Source organism: Toxorhynchites rutilus, chromosome 3 (genome assembly GCF_029784135.1).
Source record: "Toxorhynchites rutilus septentrionalis strain SRP chromosome 3, ASM2978413v1, whole genome shotgun sequence".
NCBI classification, from domain to species: domain Eukaryota; kingdom Metazoa; phylum Arthropoda; class Insecta; order Diptera; family Culicidae; genus Toxorhynchites; species Toxorhynchites rutilus.
Genome location: NC_073746.1, coordinates 311,206,101 through 311,225,484, shown reverse-complemented (window position 1 = coordinate 311,225,484; position 19,384 = coordinate 311,206,101). Strand labels below are relative to the sequence as shown.

Genomic DNA, 19,384 nt, shown 5'->3' with positions numbered 1-19,384 from the left:
CCGTGGACGTAGTTATTCTATAACAACACAAAGATGGTCAATGAGGGCCCTGAGTTTTGAACTCACGATCGTTCGCTTACTAAGCGAACGCGCAACCAATGTGGCTACGGAGACCCCCACGACAAACAAATTAAAAGAGATTATTTACTATAAAAAAGACAATAAATTAGAAATATTTTTTTAAATATTTCGTGAATGGCTACATTTAGAAGGAGATTGGTAATAACCTTTTTTGTTTCAATTCATAATTTGTGGCTAAAAATGATTGTTAACATACCAAAATTCGATGTTTCGAAAATTCCTAAAAATTCGATGATCCACAAAGTTCATCAAAAATAGTTTTACCATCTTGGGCCCATTTTTTAAATTTTCTGCATGACTTCTACTTTGTATGAAAAAATTTAAAAAAAAAATTAAAAATATGTATTTTGGATATTGCAAATTGAATTTTTATTTTGTAAATAAAAAAAAAGAGTACTAATTTTTTTTCTCAGTGTACATTTTTTCATATTCAACCATCAATACTCTATAACTCTTTCTAAGACACTATTTCGGTACGTCTCATAGTTTTTGAGATACAAATTATCAAAGATTTCTCTTACTCAAATCGATACGCCCTTTTCAAAAGTTACACTTGAGTCAAAAAATTCCCAATTGCTGTGAAAAACTCATATTTCCTCCAACCCAAACGGAATACACACTTTCATTGGAATCAAAAATACAAGTTTTTAAAATCTGCATTTTTAGGACGATTTCATTTGGAATTGTTAATTTTCCTTCAGAGTTTTCCGAAAATTTTCAATTGTCATGTTTGGTTGGAATATGTGCATTATTTTTATGGGACTCCCTCTTCTTTTCAGAGGAGGAAGAGGTGTCATACCATCATACAAACATTTCTCGAACCCAAAACCCTCACATCCCTCCATTTGCTTGATTAGTTCTCGAGTTATGCAAAAGTTTGTGTTTCATTTGTATGGAAGCCCCCCCCCCCCCTTAGAGAGGAGGGTGGAGTGTCTTACTACCATAGAAACATTTATTGAACTCTAAAACCTCCACATGCCAAATTTGGTTCCATTTGCTTGGTTAATTCTCGAGTTATGCAGAAATTTGTGTTTCTTTTATTTGTGTTTTGGGGGTGGAGTTTCTGACAACCATAGAATCATTTATTGCACCTTAAAACCTCCACATGCCAAATTTCGTTTCATTTGCTTAATTAATTCTCGAGTAATGTAGAAATTTATGTTTCATTTGTATGGAAGGGGTCTCGAACTATTATTAGAACCTTCCCCGACCCCAAAAACCCCTACATACCAATTTTCATGTCGATCGGTTCAGTAGTTTCCGAGTCCATAAGAATCAGACAGACAGATAGACAGACATAAATCCATTTTTATATAAGGTACACTGGGGCAAGTTAAAATTCGGGGTAAGTTTTACTAGGAATGATGGATTGACGTGATAAAAATATATATAGTAAACATTATCTGTCAACCCACCTTATGACACCCATAACCGGAATATTGGAACGCTTTAACGCAATTCACGCCTTTTTTTACTTTTCTTTGTTCCGTGAAATCAAAACAAACAATTTTGCGCGCTGACTCAGACGGTCCGAAAACACTGATTTTTTCAAAAATATCGCCAGATTCGCATGTCAGGTTATCAAATAGGGATAATCAAGTGTAGTGGTTTTGAAAACTAAACTAAAAAATCTTTCTCCGTATAGCTCTGAGTTTTTAAACTCACCCCATGTTTTATTCAACCCTAGGGTATGTTGAAACCAGTGAAAATCGACTATTTTTTAAACATTTCTGCAGATGCCGGACGTTATTTGTCGGTAATTGCTGTATGAATGAATAATAATACATTAAAAAATAAGAATCATCCATATTTCGTTCCTCATTATGTTATACATAATTTATAAATACACAGACATGATGCAAGTAAAATTTGTTAGTTCAAATATTACGCAACGCATTATTTTTTTTACTATTTTAGGTTCCCTCTTCTCTACATAACATGTAACAAATGGTCATTTGCATAAACATGTTTAGATTTAGTTGGATTTATTTCTAAACAAGTTTCCACAAACCATCCCCTCCTCGCTTTTTGAGGGCGTTACGTAATATTTGAATATTTTAATGCTCCCATACTGCCGTTCTACGCATAGTTGTCCCTTGTTACTTTTTGACAGTTTTCACTTTTCTTCATGAAACGATGTGTTTATGCCTAATCTTCTGGAAAAACACAAAAAAAATTGTTTGTTCCTAGCTTTTAGAAAAACAACATTAAGCTCAATCCAAAATCGCCTGTAGTGCCAGAAAACATCGATGCTGTGCACGAAATGATTAAGCAAGATCGTCATGTAACCTATTGTGAGATTGAGGCATCCCTAAGCATTAGTTCCACCAGCATATATGCGATTTTTCATGAACACTTAGTTGTGCGAAAATTATGTTCACGTTGGATCCCACATAATTTGACAGTCGCTCAAAAAAAAAGGCTCGTGTCGATTGGAATAAATGCTTTGAAAATTGGTTTAAGCGCATGCAAAAGTGTATCGATCATCGTGGCGAGTACTTTGAAAAACAATAAAAATATATTCGCAGCTTAACTATTTGTTCTTGTTCCTATTCCCGAAATATAAATAGTGACCCTCGTATTGCTAAACATAAATGCTTAAAGCTTCTGGTAAACAAATATGCTAAAAAACTTTGATTGCGTTTTTCTCAGTTGCTGATTTAGGAACATGGGACAAATATGCTTAGAACGGCAGCATAGTCCTCATTAGTTTTGAGTGAGTCTATTCTGACATGAAAGCGTCTAAAATAGTATTCTTGATGTTATTGTTTCGTATATGAACTTCTAGTATGTAGTGCGTATTCTGCGTGTATCAGATTACTCCCCCACATCTCATGTGTACCAAAAACCTTTTTCCAAATGTTTATATGTAATTCCTTAAATTTAGTGTTTCATAAATCAGTTGTTCGAGAAGCAAAACCGCACATGAAAGCCATGATAGATCCGCGTTTCAACTTACCCCGCTCTAAGGACAAGTTGAAAAAAGGAACATGAAAATTAAACACTTTCAAAATTGATAATTTTCGAAACATCCAGTCCAGACCATCCATCCAGAATCCCTATTTTTTATCGAAAGTCATCTGTTATACCTTGGATATGTTGCAAACAGATTTCCATTTAGTGATTTAGTGATTTTTTAAGATAACTTCCAAGTTGAACTTCGGAAAAATCGTTTCAACTTGCCCCGGTGTACCTTATACAGATTTTGACGTGGGACTACGTTTAACCTCTTAAAATAGGTATCCATTTCAATGTTTTGGATGGAAAAAGTGAATAATTTTGAACGTTAATATAGATTTTGATTCCAAATACATAAATTAAGAGAAAATATCACCAACTATGTTTTTGTAAACAATGTAACAAATAAAAGAGGTCGATTTTAATCGCACATGCTTTACAATGCAACAAGCAACGAGAAAAGGGGAATTTACCAGACTTTAGTTGTCCGTAAGAATCAGTACTTTTTGTATGAGAAACCCTTAATGGTGATAGATGCTTATAAATATTTCCTATCAATTGATGCAAACATCTTCCCGATCTATTATCAAATCTTTTGGAACCCTGAGAGGGTCACCGAGAGAACAATTCTGTCCCGGCGATATATTCCATTAAACATCGAGCGTACTGTTTATCGAACTCCAAATCACGACGGCGGAAGAGATGAAAGAATTAAAAAAAAGAGAGTCAAAGAACTAAATAATTGAATAATTAAACAATTAAAAAAGTAAATAATCAAACCATAAGAGAGAACTAAAAACAAACACAGAAGCTATCAAGGGAACACGTTATAATAAATCATTGTATTCCTATCTGGAATTAAACACAGTGCAAAAAAAAACCGGTTCGTATTCGACATTTGCATAAACTTATATAGTTATAAATGACTACAGAAGAACACTGTCTTAATTCATGCGTGCATATATTTCAACACAGCTAAAAACGGAAAAAATAAGGCTTAAGGTAGTATTCCAGTCTAGTTCACTACAATAGATCAAACTAATGGTCGCAGTGATTCAAGAGCCTACAGAAGATGCTAGTTTAGGAGCTTGAAAAAAAATCAAAACGTTTTTTTCTTCAAATTTTTTAAGTTTAGGCATTCAAGAATATACACTCTGTCCAACTTCTATAAGACCAGGTGATGATCTTGCTGCTTTGTTTGTAAACAAACAACGTCTCAATTTATATTGTAGTGTATTGATATTGGTAACTACCACTGCATGATTTTCATACACGTGTTTGTGCAAGCGCTGAGCGTAAACAGTTTTCTTTGTTTTTTCACGTGTCAAATTTGTATAGCACCAGTTACATATTTTCGTTGTTTTAGTTATTTTTATTAATAAATCTGGAAAATGCCAAAGGGAAAAGTGCTCACGGTGAAAGAAAAAGGATAAATCGATGCATTTCACCACAGCCTTTCTATGCCAAACCGATATAGTGGTTTGCACAAAACATTAGACCCGTATTTTTTTTTTTTTTTTTTTTTTGTTAGGGTAACCATTTCCATTTTAGGGTGAGCTTGAGCTTGGGTAGACTGTATACTTCGTAGTTGCTCTCCGTGATTGACCTGAATTAGCGAAATTGCACAAAGAACACACCGAATGACGCTTAGGAGTAGCAAATCATTCTCATTGTGCAAGTTTTCGGTGATTCGAGCTTTAAAAAGTCCATAACGAATCCGGCCACGTCGGTAACCATTTCCATTTTAGGGTGGTTCGAAAAATCAATTATTTCCACCAATTTTTTTTTTTTGATGTCGTAATATTTTAGACATGGTCAGTCGTTAGTCGTGATGAAGAAAAATTATAAATATTCAAAAATACGGAGCTTCAAACTTCGATTTCGGTTTTTAAATAAAAAAAAGTTACTTAATCGGCTCTTGCGTAAAATTTCGATTGTGGAATGACAGGGGAACGTGAGCAGTGTGTAAAATTGATAAAGCATTTCTGTTTTATTTATCTGTTATTAATTTTTTAACTATTGCCACTATTCCTATTCACGATGAAAATTCTGGACAAAGGGCCTGGCCGGACAAGGGAGTAAAAAGTGCCCCTAAACCAAATCACCAACTGTATGGAAAATGTTGTATAGGATATTAAATAAGAGATTTTGGCGGAACCTTTATGTGGTATAACATAGGATCTATAGTGAAAACATACTTTTTCGTTTATTTCACGCCATGCTCAAAAGCTTCGAGATAAAAATTTGAAAAAAAAACTGAATGTGCATCTTACTACGGTGTATCAAGGAAAATCATCAAAAAAAAAAATGTCATCAAAAATTTTAGTACTAAAAAAAATATTGAAATTTTGAAAAAATTTTTTTTCGGATTTAGAGATTCAGTACTACTCTTATTCACATTTAAATGTGTTCCTACGGCTTTTCTAGATATTTGTGATTTTTTTCAGATTTTTTTCAGTGTTACGAGGTACAAAAAATATATATTTTATATTTCCAAAGGCTGGGTAAGGGAGTAAAAAGTGCCCCCAAACCAAATCACCAGCTGTATGGCAAATATTGTACAAGATATTAAATAAAAAAAATTGGGGGTTTACTTGAACCCCTATGTGGTTTAACATAGGATCTATAGTGAAAAACGTTCTTATTCGTTTATTTCACGCCATTCCACAATGGTCCAGGAGATGCATTTAAGTGGAAATTAGCATTTAGAGCTCGACAGTTATTCTCTAGACAAAAACTGTCTAAGACGAATTTGTTACATATGATAGAGCGCTCATTTTTATGTTATAAAGAATAGGGGGCCCAAAATTGTCGATGAAATAAAATATATAACCAGTTATTTGAAATATGAAATAAAATGTATAACCAGTTATTTGAGACATCTTTGTAGAAAAAAGTTTTTTTGTATCTCTTAAAATAATCGATATAGCGCCTTTTTTCTATGTTACGTTAGAGTTACCATGAACAAAAAACTATTTTTTCGCTCTAACTTTTATATTTCAAATTCTACATGCAAACTGTTTTCAGAAGACTTTTAGAGCTTACTAAGACAAACATTTTTCGATGCGGAACTTGTCGATATATCAATTTCACTCAAAGTTATTGATATTTCTTCCCAAAAAATACGCTCTCTTCAATTGTTTATCATTCTTTCTGGGAAAAACATAAACAATGTTTCATGACGGCATTTGAAAGAGCATATTTCACTCTACATAATGTGTGATTTTCAAAACTATGTTATTTTTCGTGTTTGAGTAAATCAAAATTGAAATCATGAGTTTTTGGGTAAAAAACCATCAATAACTTTGAGTAGGATTAAGATATAGACAAGTTCTACATCGCAAAATGTTGCTATCAATAAGCTCTTAAAGTCGTACGAAGAGAGTTCTGATGTAGAATTTGAAATATAAAAGTTAAAGCAGAAAAAACACGTTTTTTCATGGTCACCCTAATGCAACTTAGAAAAATACACTATACCGATTATTATAAAAGATAGAAAAAAGATTTGTTCTACAAAGTTGTTTAACATAACTGGAACTACAACATTGTTAAACTATGTTTATCTCAATCTATAAAGATAAGAAAGTTAGATTTTTCATTTCATCGACAATTTTGGTCACCCTATTTTTGATAACATAAAAATCGGCTCTCTATCATATGTAACAACTTTTTCTAAGACAGTTTTTGTCTAAATAATAAATATCTCCCACAAAGTTGTAATATTTTTTTTATATAAAGTATATAAATATTTTGCGATGCAGAACATGTCAATATCTTAAGCCTACTCAAAGTTATTGATGGGTTTTCATCCAAAAACTCATGATTTCGATTTTAATTTACTCAAACACAAAAAATAACATAGTTTTGAAAATCACATATTACATAGAGTGAAATCTGTTCTTTCAAATCCCGTCAAAAAACTATTTTTATGTTTGCTCAACAAAGAATGACAAACAAATGAAAAGAGCGTGTTTTTTTTTAGAATAAATATCAATAACTTGGAGTAAAGTTGAGATATTGACAAGTTCTGCATCGATTTTTTTTTTGTATTAGTATGCTCTAAAAGTCTTTTGAAGAAAGTTTGCATGTAAAATTTGAAATATAAAACTTAGAGCAAAAAACATATTTTTTCATGGTGACTCTAACGTAACTTAGAAAAAAGGCGCTATATCGGTTATTTCAAGAAATAGAGAAAAACCTCTTTCTACAAAGATGTCTCAAATAATTGTAACAACTTTGTCTAAGACAGTTTTTGTCTAGAGCATAACTGTCAAGCTCTAAATGCTAATTCCCATTTAAATGCATCTCCTGGACCATTGTGCATTCTCAATAGCTTTGAGACAAATGTAGTATGATTTCAAATCCCATTTCCAAATCTCATTTCAAATCCCATATTTCATAGGCCATATATCATTCCATAACCCATTTTTTAAATCCATCCCCAAAACCCATCCTCATAAGCAGTTGATTGTTTCTTAATAAATGACTCATGCGTAGTCACTTCGATTTACAATTCCCATGAAACATTCCTCAAGCACAACTGCATTATTTAGTTAATTGCTTTTCCCCACATTCATCCATAGAAACAAGCCAACGTGCGCTGACGATATGAATGTACTCTTACATCATATCGCGCGCAGCTAAAGGCAATAAACCAGTAGCCAAAACAAACCTATTCTGATGAAATACGCGACCATATACAAAGTCGTCGTGACACTTTACGATTTCCCATGAAATCGATTTGCGCGCTTACGAGTGCAGTAAGCATTATTATTTCTTGACCCCATTCACATCGAACACTGCATTCGATTGATTGGCTATTCCCCTTTGAAATCAACTTGGCTCCTCCCAGTGAAACTCTACACAAATTGTTGTAACTACTAGCTTAGGACTTTAGTAACCAGTGTTAAGGCAGTTCTAGAGACACACGCCACGCGATAGGTCGTGTTGAGTTTTCTTCAGATAATTTAATATAAAGAGTATCGTGTCTTTGGTACCAAGAAAATGAGAAATAAAGTGTATAGAAGTTATTTGATGTTGACCGTGTTTGTGAACTAAAAACATTTGATGGCGACCGTGTTTTAAAAAGAATTCATGCAATCTTCGGATGCGAGTGCGATATGATAGTGCTCGACACGTAAAACGAGCCACAGGAAAAGCGATCCGATGTAACAGCTCTAGATGTGCGACGGTATTTGAATTCATCGGAAAATCGGCGGAATTCCAGGAGATCCAGTGCAATATTATTGAGGATGAAAGTGAGCAAGAGTACTGCGGTGCAAGAGTGAAATGAAGTTCGCTGATAAGAATTAGTAATCGAAATTCTTGGTGTGGCTGAGTGAAACAAAGCAAGAAAAAGTGTGTGCAAAACCAACCAGCCGTATCACAACAATGTACTAAACTGTGATAGTAAATGTGAACCCAAAAATTGGAGTGAACAAAGCATGGACATTACTGATTATCACTTCAGAACTTTTTTATCGCAGTGCGAAACGGTGCCAGAGAAAAAAAAAAAGCAGCTAACTGAGTAGTGAGAGAAACAGTGCCAGAAGAAAGACTAACTGTATCGCAGTGCGAAAGGGCCATGTAAAAAAAAAAAAAAGTCAGATAACGGACTGTAACAACAATTACCGAAGTGTCCAGTGAACAACGACCTGTGCAATGAACATGGAAAAAAGCTGCCTAAGAGTTGGCTCGCAAGTGCTCCTTGGAAGGCGAGACCACTGCCAGCAGTAAGGAACTGGCAGGCGGGTAGATAGAAAACCAAAAGAGGCGCAGAAGAAAATTCCCGGCGAAGGCCATCAACTAGCAGCAGCAGCGTGAGCAGCAAACAGATGAGCAGCAAATCAACCTAGACGGTGGTCCAAAGGAAGTTTTCAAGTAAATGATTAAATCTGTTTTTTTTTATCGATTACGTCTGTAGATTATATACGATGAAAGTTCACTTCAGAAATTTTTTTTTTAATCAAAATGATATGATGAAACAAGAGTGAGTTATTTGAAAAAAAAAAGAAGACTAAATAAATGAAATGCAAGTAGATATTATACAATTAAATAATTTTTATCATTCAAATATCATCAAAGAATTAATGAAATAAATTAATGAAATAAATTAATGAATCACGAATGTAACACGAATAATAATGAAACTTTAAGGAATTCGAATATGAACTAACATGGGATTGTTTAGCTCTAAAAAGGTAACGAATACTGGAGATCCACAGGTCACAGTTCTAAATTACCTTGAGCAGCATTCTCGATTCCATGAAACTAATGAAGTTATATTGTGTGTGATTTTAATCATCACACTATTGCTTGCATTAAACAAAGTTTACAAACTGTATAAAAATTGTACGCGGACAGAAGCTTTGAGAGCCGCTCGAACTATCGCTGGTCTACAGGAGATAGCATAAAAACACATATGCGTATATACATTTTTTTTTTTCTCTTCCTCTCTCCTCCTATTTAAAAATAAATTTAATCTTTTTCTCATCAATAATTAAATACAAATAACATACAAAATGATTTCGGAAGTCGAGCTCAAAGAATTTCTAGAATTCCTAGATGAAGTAGGAAAAGGTAAAGGAACGGGACCATTTGCTCCATTACAAACGAGCGAAGTATTCAATTCTTGGGAAGAATTGTTAACTCGAATACGTGAATTGCCTGGAGATGATCCAATTACCTGGATAGATTATGAAACTGGCAAGAGATTACACCAACAAAATGAGAAGTAGGGTGTACAAATTAAACGAACAAGTTCTCTTCAATGGATCGACTTAGAGAAATCGAATTCCATTTAAAGAAAGAATTTCAAAACCTAACCAAAAATAAACTTCGACCTAGGACCTTACAAAATATTGAAATAAAAAGACAGCAAATACAAGAAAACTTGGAGGAATATAGAATAGTTTTAAAAACATTCGAATTCAGAATCAATGCATCTAAGTGGAATGAAGAAGTAGAAACCTACGGAGCATTGAAGGTAATATACCAAAAGTGTATAAAATTACTTGACAATTCTCAAGTTATACAACGAGAATATGACAGTGAGCCGGAAACAAGCGAAAAACCTCCTGGCTTACTCCAATATTTGAAACCAGACACTGAAGACTCATTGTTAAGAGTGCGCAGTGAAATAAATCTGGTCAAGAGAAAATTTAAGCTCAAAATACTAGCAAAAATTGTAGTTTGGTATCTAAGAGCAAACAACAAAAAGATAATGGCGTTAAGTATTAAGACAGCTGCTGAACTAGCAACACTTATACCCACCTATGATGGAAGTCCAGGTGGAGTAAAATCCTTTATTGATGCAGTTAATCTGACTAGTACAATAGTACCAGATGTAAATAAAGCTGCAGCGATTCAAGTAATATTGACAAAGTTGAGTGGAAAAGCAAGAAACTTATTTTCCACAACTCCCATCGAATACGACGAGATCACAACCAAGATAAAGTCAAATTGTGAAGAAAAAGGAAATTCAGATTTAGCATTAGCTAATTTGAAAAATTTAAAATTGAAAAACGCCAATGAAATCGAGAATTTTATTAAACAACTCGATGTTTTAGCAGACAAATTGAAAGACACTTATATTAGAGAACAAATTCCTGACAATGTAGCGAGGAAAATGTCTCAAAAGGCAGCAATCCAAACACTTATCGACGAGACATCAAATAAAGAAACGAAAATGATGTTAAGAATTGGAAAATTTGATAATCTCCAAGAAGCCATCAATGTCATGGTGGAGAACGAGAAGACGGGAAATAGAGACACAAATGCAGTAGTACTGCATTCGTTAAAAAACAGGCAACCAAACAATTCTGGACAGAATAATAACAAGTACTTAAACCACAATATTAACCATAGAAATTCAATGATGACCGATCGATTCAACCAGAGAAATTATTCTCAATGCGGATATCAGAATAGATACCCAAATAACAACAGAAATTTCAATCGGAATTGGCAACAATATCCCATTAACAGAAATTTCAACCAAGGGTCACAACAATATACTACTCAAAGAAATTTCTACCAGAATAACAATAGAAATCCTAACGGAACTTACAATAGAAATAACATTCCAGCTAGGATGTACGCTGTAAATCATCAAAATATTCCTCGACGGAACGCACATACTAACAATAATCAATTTTATCCACAAATTGAATCGGATAATAATTGCCAAGCTTTGGTACCATTCAATAACAACAATACAGTACCTAACCCCAACAATCAAACGACGCAATCAGGAAATTACAATTCTGATTATTTTTTAGTCAACCAGTAACAATTGAACGCAGATGTCGACTAACTGGACAATTGTTACGGTCAGACACACCTATTTTGACAATAAATTTAAATGCATCAAACTTTATTCAGGTCAAAGTGCACATGACTGGAAATAAAGTATGCAACCTAATCATTGACACCGGTGCAGATATTTCGTTGTTTAAAGCACGAAATATTCTCCCAACTCAACCTGTAAATAGTAACAATAAAATTAAATTAACCGGAATTACGGAAAACAGTGTAGAAACTTTAGGTATAACAAATACAGCTATGTGTTTTAATAATACTTTAACTTTAAATCATGATTTTCATCTAGTTACCGCAGACCTACCAATACAAGCAGACGGTATACTAGGAAGGGATTTTTTAATAAATTATAAGTGTTTAATAGACTATGAATATTGGCTACTTACCTTTAATATAGCTAATGTACAGATTTCAATACCAATAGAAGATAATTTGAAAGAAGGCTTCATGTTACCAAGCCGTAGTGAAGTAGTTAGAAGGATACCATATTTAAATATTATAGAAGATATGGTAGTTCATTCGGAAGAAATTTATCCAGGAGTTTTCTGTGGAAATACTATAATTTCACCAGCAAAACCCTATGTAAAATTTGTAAATACCACAAACAAACCTTTGTATATACACTATTCAGAATTTAAACCTACATTAAGTATTTTAAATAATTATACAATACTTAATAGTAATAACAAAAATAATAAGAGATTCGATGAAATTTTTAAAATCATAGATACAGAAAAAATCCCCATATATGCTAAAGACAAGTTTAAAAATTTAATTGCTAGATATCAAGATATATTTTGTCTCCCAGAGGAGGATGTGACTAGAAACAATTTCTATTCACAGAATATTGTTCTTAACGACAAAGTACCTGTATATATTCCTAATTACAAGACGATTCATGCTCAACATAATGAAATAAATAGACAAGTGAATAAAATGTTAGAGAGTAATATAATCGAACCCTCGGTTTCACCATATAATTCACCAATTCTTCTTGTACCAAAAAAATCTTGTGACAATGACAAGAAATGGCGTTTAGTTGTCGATTTCAGACAACTGAACAAGAAAATTTTAGCAGACAAATTTCCTCTACCAAGAATTGATGATATTTTAGACCAACTTGGAAGAGCAAAATATTTTTCAACTTTAGATCTCATGTCAGGTTTTCATCAAATACCTTTGGACAATGAGTCTAGAAAATTTACAGCATTTTCAACACAAAATGGACATTATCAGTTTACGAGATTACCGTTTGGATTAAATATAAGCCCAAACAGTTTTCAACGCATGATGACCATTGCAATGGCTGGTTTAACTCCAGAAATATCCTTTATTTATATTGACGATATTATCGTCACGGGATGTTCAGTTAATCATCATATTTCAAATTTGACTCAAGTTTTTGAACGATTAAGATTTTATAATTTGAAACTTAATGCTCAGAAATGCAAATTTTTTAGCACTGAAGTTACCTTTCTAGGTCATAAAATAACAGAGCATGGCATGTTACCAGATGATTCTAAATTTTCAGTAATTCAAAATTACCCAATCCCAAAAAATGCAGATGAAGTCAGAAGATTCGTTGCATTTTGTAATTATTATCGAAAATTTGTACCAAATTTTGCATTGATTGCAAATCCACTTAACCAACTTCTAAAAAAGGATTCAAAATTCAGATGGACAGATAATTGCCAAAACGCATTCAACATATTACGAAATTCATTAATGTCACCTAGATTACTCCAATATCCAGATTTTACGAAGCAATTTATATTAACAACAGATGCTTCAGACATTGGCTGTGGAGCTGTATTGTCACAACAAACACTAAACGGAAATTTACCAATAGCATTTGCAAGTAAAACTTTTACACCTGGCGAGAAAAATAAACCAGTTATTCTGAAGGAATTAACAGCCATACATTGGGCTATTAATTATTTCAAACCTTACCTATACGGTAGAAAATTTTTAGTACAAACAGACCATAGACCATTAGTTTATCTGTTCGGAATGAAAAATCCAACATCAAAATTAACCAGAATGCGTCTTGATTTAGAAGAATATGATTTTTCAATTGAATATATATCAGGAAAATCGAATGTAGGAGCAGATGCTTTGTCGAGAATAATAACAACTTCTGACGAACTAAAAAATTTAAACATATTAGGAGTAAGCACGAGAGCAATGACTCGTAACATAAAAAATGATGACAGAATAGTAACATCAACAGATAAAGAGATTTCTGTACCAAGAGAACTTGATCACTTCTCTACGTACATGACAAATAATCCATCAGAAACCAACAAATTAATTAAACTTGAAACAAAAGTTGACAAAAATGAAATAAAATTTATATTAAAGAAAAACAATAAAATTATTGCGCAAGTGCATCAAAGAATTTTAAATGGGAGTCAGACATTAGAATCTGCACTTCTAAAAGTGGAAGAATCAATGATTAAAATGAACCAAAATAAATTAGCGCTCTCAACTAAAGATGAAATTTTTAAAATGCTATCAATTGAAAACTTTAAAACGTTAGCAAATGCACGAGTGTATTTAATAGAAATTATTATTTACAATCCACCAACATTTTTAACAAAAAGGGAAAATATTCAAAAAGTATTATACAATTATCATAATACCCCTACTGGAGGACATATCGGACAACATAGATTATACCTTCAAATAAGAGAGGTGTACAATTGGAGCAATATGAAAAGATCGATTGCAGAATTCATTAAGGCCTGTGAATTATGCAAACGAAACAAAATCATAAAGCATACCAAGGAAAAACAAGTAGTAACTACAACTTCATCTTATCCATTCGAAATTATTTCCATAGACACAGTTGGACCTTTACCTAGAAGTCACAACAACAATAGATATGCAGTTAGTGTCCAATGCGACTTGACAAAATATGTCGTATTGATTCCTGTGCCCACAAAAGAAGCTAATGTAATTGCTAAAGCATTAGTAGACAATTTTATTTTGACTTATGGAACATTTCTAACTTTACGTTCTGATCAAGGAACTGAGTATAATAACGAAGTCTTTGAGCAGATCTGTAAAATGCTTAAAATCGAACAAAAATTCAGTACAGCTTATCACCCTCAGACGATTGGATCGTTAGAGAGAAATCACAGGTGTTTAAATGAATACCTGAGATCTTTCGTTAATGAACATCAAACTGATTGGGATGAATGGTTAAAATTCTATGCTTTCAACTATAATACAACCCCACATTCAGACCATGGTTTTACACCACATGAACTCGTTTTTGGAAATAAAGCTAAACTACCACAGGAATTATTCAAAAATGGAACAGAACCAATATATAATTTTGAACAATATAGCAAAGAATTGAAATTTAAAATACAACGTTCTAACGAAATTGCAAGAGATAAGTTAATAAATCAGAAAGTTCAAAGAGCAACCAATACTGAAAACAATTGTAACCCAATTCATTTAAATATAAACGATAAAGTTTATTTGAAAATAGAAAACAGAAGGAAATTAGATCCTTTCTACGATGGACCATACATAGTGCAGGAACTATTAGATCCTAATTGTAAAATTTTAAACCCTAGAACAAACATATAAAAAAATAATAATCTTTCTAAGGTGTATCGATAAACTATTTTTTCATCAAGAAATCTAATAATGAAAAAAAATTCAAATACGCAGTACAAAACTTTTTTATATATTTTCTGCCATTCCGAAATTTTGAAAAAAAAATATATAACTTTGAGACCCACTTCTGCTCTTATTTTTATTTAAATGTGTGTCTTTTTTTCAACATGTGGCTTAATTTTTCCTGAATTTTTAAAAGCATTGCGAGACACAAAAATATTTTTCTTCATTGTCTGCATTATTATTTTTATTTTCTTGAAATCGATTATTTTATTGTATTCGTGGTTTTCAATTGTAAGATTAAAATTTAAAAAAAAATAAAAACAATTCGAATTTTTTTAAGTGTTCTTTTCATTAATCCGAATGATCTTTCCACAAGGACTTTATTTTTTTCACAGAGCTCTATCGTACTGCTGACTCCTATGAATTTGATGAACCATCTGAATTCAATGTAAAGATAATCTCATATATTTTAAGATACGAGAAAAAAAATGTACATGACAATGCTCAAAATATACCGAAAAAATTTAGACATATGAAAAACAAAATTTAAAAAATATTAAAGCGGTTATGGGTATCTAAATTCAAAATGAATTTAAAATGCCCAAAGGCCAATCGTGCAATCCTCTTAAAAATTCAAGAAAAAATTACGCTACATGTGGAAAAAACAACACATACGAACGCATTTAAATAAAAATTAGAGTAAAATTGGGTCTCAGAGTAATTTTTTTTTTCAAAATTTTGAAATGCTTGAAAATATTTTTTTTGTACCGCGAAAAACACTAAAAATTTTGAAAAAAATCACATTTACCTAAAATAGACGTAGAAAGAAATTTTAATACAAACTAGAGTAGTACTGAATCTCGAAATGAAAAAATATATTTTTGAACTTAAAAAAATTGAACTGAAAAAATGACTCAAATATATGCCAAAATGTTCTAATGTTCCCTATACAATATTTTCCACACAGCTAATGATTTGGTTTTGGGGAACTTTTTTTTTTAAATTTTTATCTCGAAGCTTTTGAGGATGGTGTGAAATAAACGAAATAGTACGTTTTTCACTATAGATCCTATGTTCAACCACATAGGGGTTCAAATAAACCGTCAACATTCCTTATTTAATATCCTATACAATATTTGCCATACAGCTGGTGATTTGGTTTGGGGGCACTTTTTACTCCCTTACCCGGCCAGGCTCTTTCTTGTCTAATGGTATATTGCATGGTATTGCTTATTATAGCGATTTTGTGTAATTTGCGTTTTTAATATTCCATATTATCTTCTTTTGTCTCAAATCTAATTTCTAAGACTTTCCCTAGTATTGAAAGAAGAAATGCACTTAAAATAAGTTTAAGTTTTTTAAACAAGAGATGCAAACAGTCTGAAGTGTATAATTCTGGAAAAGGGGGAAAAACATCCCTCCATTGATATTATCAAAACTGTTTCCGGGAAACTGTTCCAACGTTTTCCACGCGAAATTTTGTCAGGCATGTGTCGAATGAATGCGAAACTCTCTTCTCTCTACAATATGTGTGTTCTTGAACTTTCGCCATTGATCTGCATCATCTCGGCACGCCACCTTGATGTGATGATATCCTCTGGGAAGTGATATGTGTGCAGTTTCTGCCCCAATCTATTCAGCTAACCAGGAAGTTTTATCTTTCGTCTAGCTCGTAATGGGCTGGGAAAATCATCCTCCGGAAAATGCGCTAGCTGTGGCAGTTCTTCCCAACCGCAAACGACTAAGTTGATCTTTTCATTAAACAAGACCAGCGCTCTTTGGCGCTCCGTTTTCACAGCGCGACGCAAAATGCTCCTCGATGGAACGATTGCCATTGCCATGAGGGCAGGCAGGAAGAACTTTGACAGCATCCACAACTTTCATCCACCGACGTAAAGGGAACAAGACATGGTATTTTGACAAAATGTGTGCATAATTTATGGTTTTCCCGAAGAAACTTTTCCGTCAGCTTGTTCTTGACCGAGGAAATACGACACGGACACGGAAGGATACAAGTTTCTTTCTCGAATTTGATGCGAACGATGCTGGTCCGAAAATAAAAATTGTGATTACAGTAATGGCGCTATTTTATTACACTTTTACCTGCCGGGTTACGACTTATTCAAATTCATAAAAATATCGTTAAACTGCGAAGTGAATCAAAATTTTAACATCATCCTCTAAATATTACCTCAATCATTCGCATTGATATCATTTTATTCGCTTTCGGCAGGAATTACATCTTCCCCGGCTTTCGGCAGCAGTAGCAGCAGCAGCGGTGGTGGTGGTGGAGCCGCAGGAAGTATCGCCGCTCCGTTCACCTTCCCGCAGCTTTCGCCCGCCCTCAGTGACAATAAGCCGTACTTTGACGACATCAGTCCGCGGAACGTGACGACCGTGGTGGACGATACGGCGGTTCTCAAGTGCCGCGTTAAACACAAGGGAAACCGAACGGTGAGTCGTATAAATTACTGCTAATTTATTGGGATGTCCCCTTGCCCAAAGTTTACTCTTCAACGGGGCTCGACGCGGAACTGGGTTCCTTTTTTTTCCCGCTTTCGGTGGTGCGGAAACTATGCCCCAATAAAACGAATGCTTATTGTAGCCTTCATTGTGACCGACAGTGACAAAAGGTGCCCTCGGTGGGGACCACTGCCCAAATGGAGCATTGATACGCTGTTTTACAGAGAATACAAACACAACACATTTTTGGCCAGATAAGGGTCGAACGGTTCAGAACACGCGGGGGCGGTGGGTGGACCGGTATGCGTCTAGATTTCCGTTTCAATGAGTTTGAATGGCTTTGGTAATGGATGTCATCAAAGGTTGGAACTGCCCGGGCAATTATGGCAGTTCTGGTATGAAGTAGCAATGAGCGTGGAATCAAAGAGTTGATTTGATTTACGAGCCTTCGTACCCTGCGCCTTTTTTGTTGTCGCCAACATATTTGCAGGGTCTATTTTCGGGTGGCATTTTTTGTTGTTTTTTTTGTGAGGAAATATAATTACACATTGTGTGGCACTGCGTTACGTGATTTTGTGCTCCGTCAAAGCGCGGGGAGGAAGGTAAGCGAACACGAAATTCTTGGGAAAAACTAGATCCAGTTCATAAATGTCACTGGCGGGCTACAGTAATTTACCTCCGAACCGGCTTTTCGGTTCGTTGCTTTGCTTCGCCATGGTTGTGACTGGGGAGAATATTTGCTGCTCAGTCACCTTTGGCGATGAATGATGTTTGTCTGACTTCATTCGAACCAATTTTATGAAAGTGAGAAACTGAATCTTTGTTTTGGATCTTTTACAATTTTTTCCTCATTATGGTAAAACATACTTGCATTCTGAAATTTGCATAATTTGGAATCATTTTCCTATAATATAATAAATTTACAGGTTCGTCATTTAACTTCAATTTTTTTAAGTATGTCGGGAGTGATAATTGACCTATTGACCTTTAGCGTGAGAGTTGATTTTAGCTCATGTTTTGTCATTCCGATTTATGACATTAAATGAGACATAACATACCAGAAAATGTCATGACTCACAAATACTGGTAAACATTTGTATAATATACACTAGCTGACCCGGCAAACTTTGTCCAGCCAAAAATTTGTTTTTTGTTATCAATACCTTCAAACATTCACGTTTTCTTACTATTAGCAAGTTCATGGGTCCAATCGCAGAACTGTTCATTGATTGATTTTCTATTCGTCTCCGTTGAATTTACTTTTTACTATAAAATTCCTAGTATTTCTAACAAAACTCATCATTATAATATCAGATTATTTTCAGACACAATTTTCGTTCACGATTTTTCAACCACTTGCAAATAACATGTTTCTCCACATAGAATGAATGTTTTATACAGAAAATATGATAGAATAAAGACAGCCCTAAATCGGACAATTCCTTCCTCGAGTTCTGCTCTTATCAACACATCTGGCGATTCTTATTTTTTGGTATAGATAGAAGAAGATATAGGAGTGCGTTTCATCACATTAGAATCCATTTCCAGTTTCGAGAAAAGATCAATTTCGCTAGCGCAAACATCAAATAGACTAAACAGCACTTGTCACTATGTAATTGAGAACATATAGGAATTTAATTTTCAGAATTTTCCCTTTGTCCATTAGAGTTTACCGAAAATTTACAATTGTCATGTTTGGTTGGAATATTTTTGGTTGAAATATGTGTAATATTGTTATGAGACCCCTTCTCCATTCCAAAGAATACCATTATAGAAACATTTCTCATACCCAAAAAACCTCACATTCCAAATTATGCTTGAATGGCTTTCGAGTTATGCAGAAATTTGTGTTTCATTTGTATGACACCCCACCCTTAGAGAGCGGGAGAAGTGTCTAACCACCATAGAAATATTCATTGCATCCTAAAAC

General features: G+C 33.7%; 1 protein-coding gene across 1 annotated transcript in view; it reads left to right on the top strand.

Moving 5' to 3' along the window:
• LOC129776282 (zwei Ig domain protein zig-8-like) overlaps positions 1-19,384 on the top strand; it is a 78,950-nt gene that overhangs the window by 34,785 nt on the left and 24,781 nt on the right. Inside the window, exon 3 of the mRNA XM_055781830.1 lies at positions 17,225-17,445. Within this exon, the coding sequence (XP_055637805.1) occupies positions 17,225-17,445 (221 nt within the window). The remainder of the gene's footprint in view (positions 1-17,224; positions 17,446-19,384) is intronic.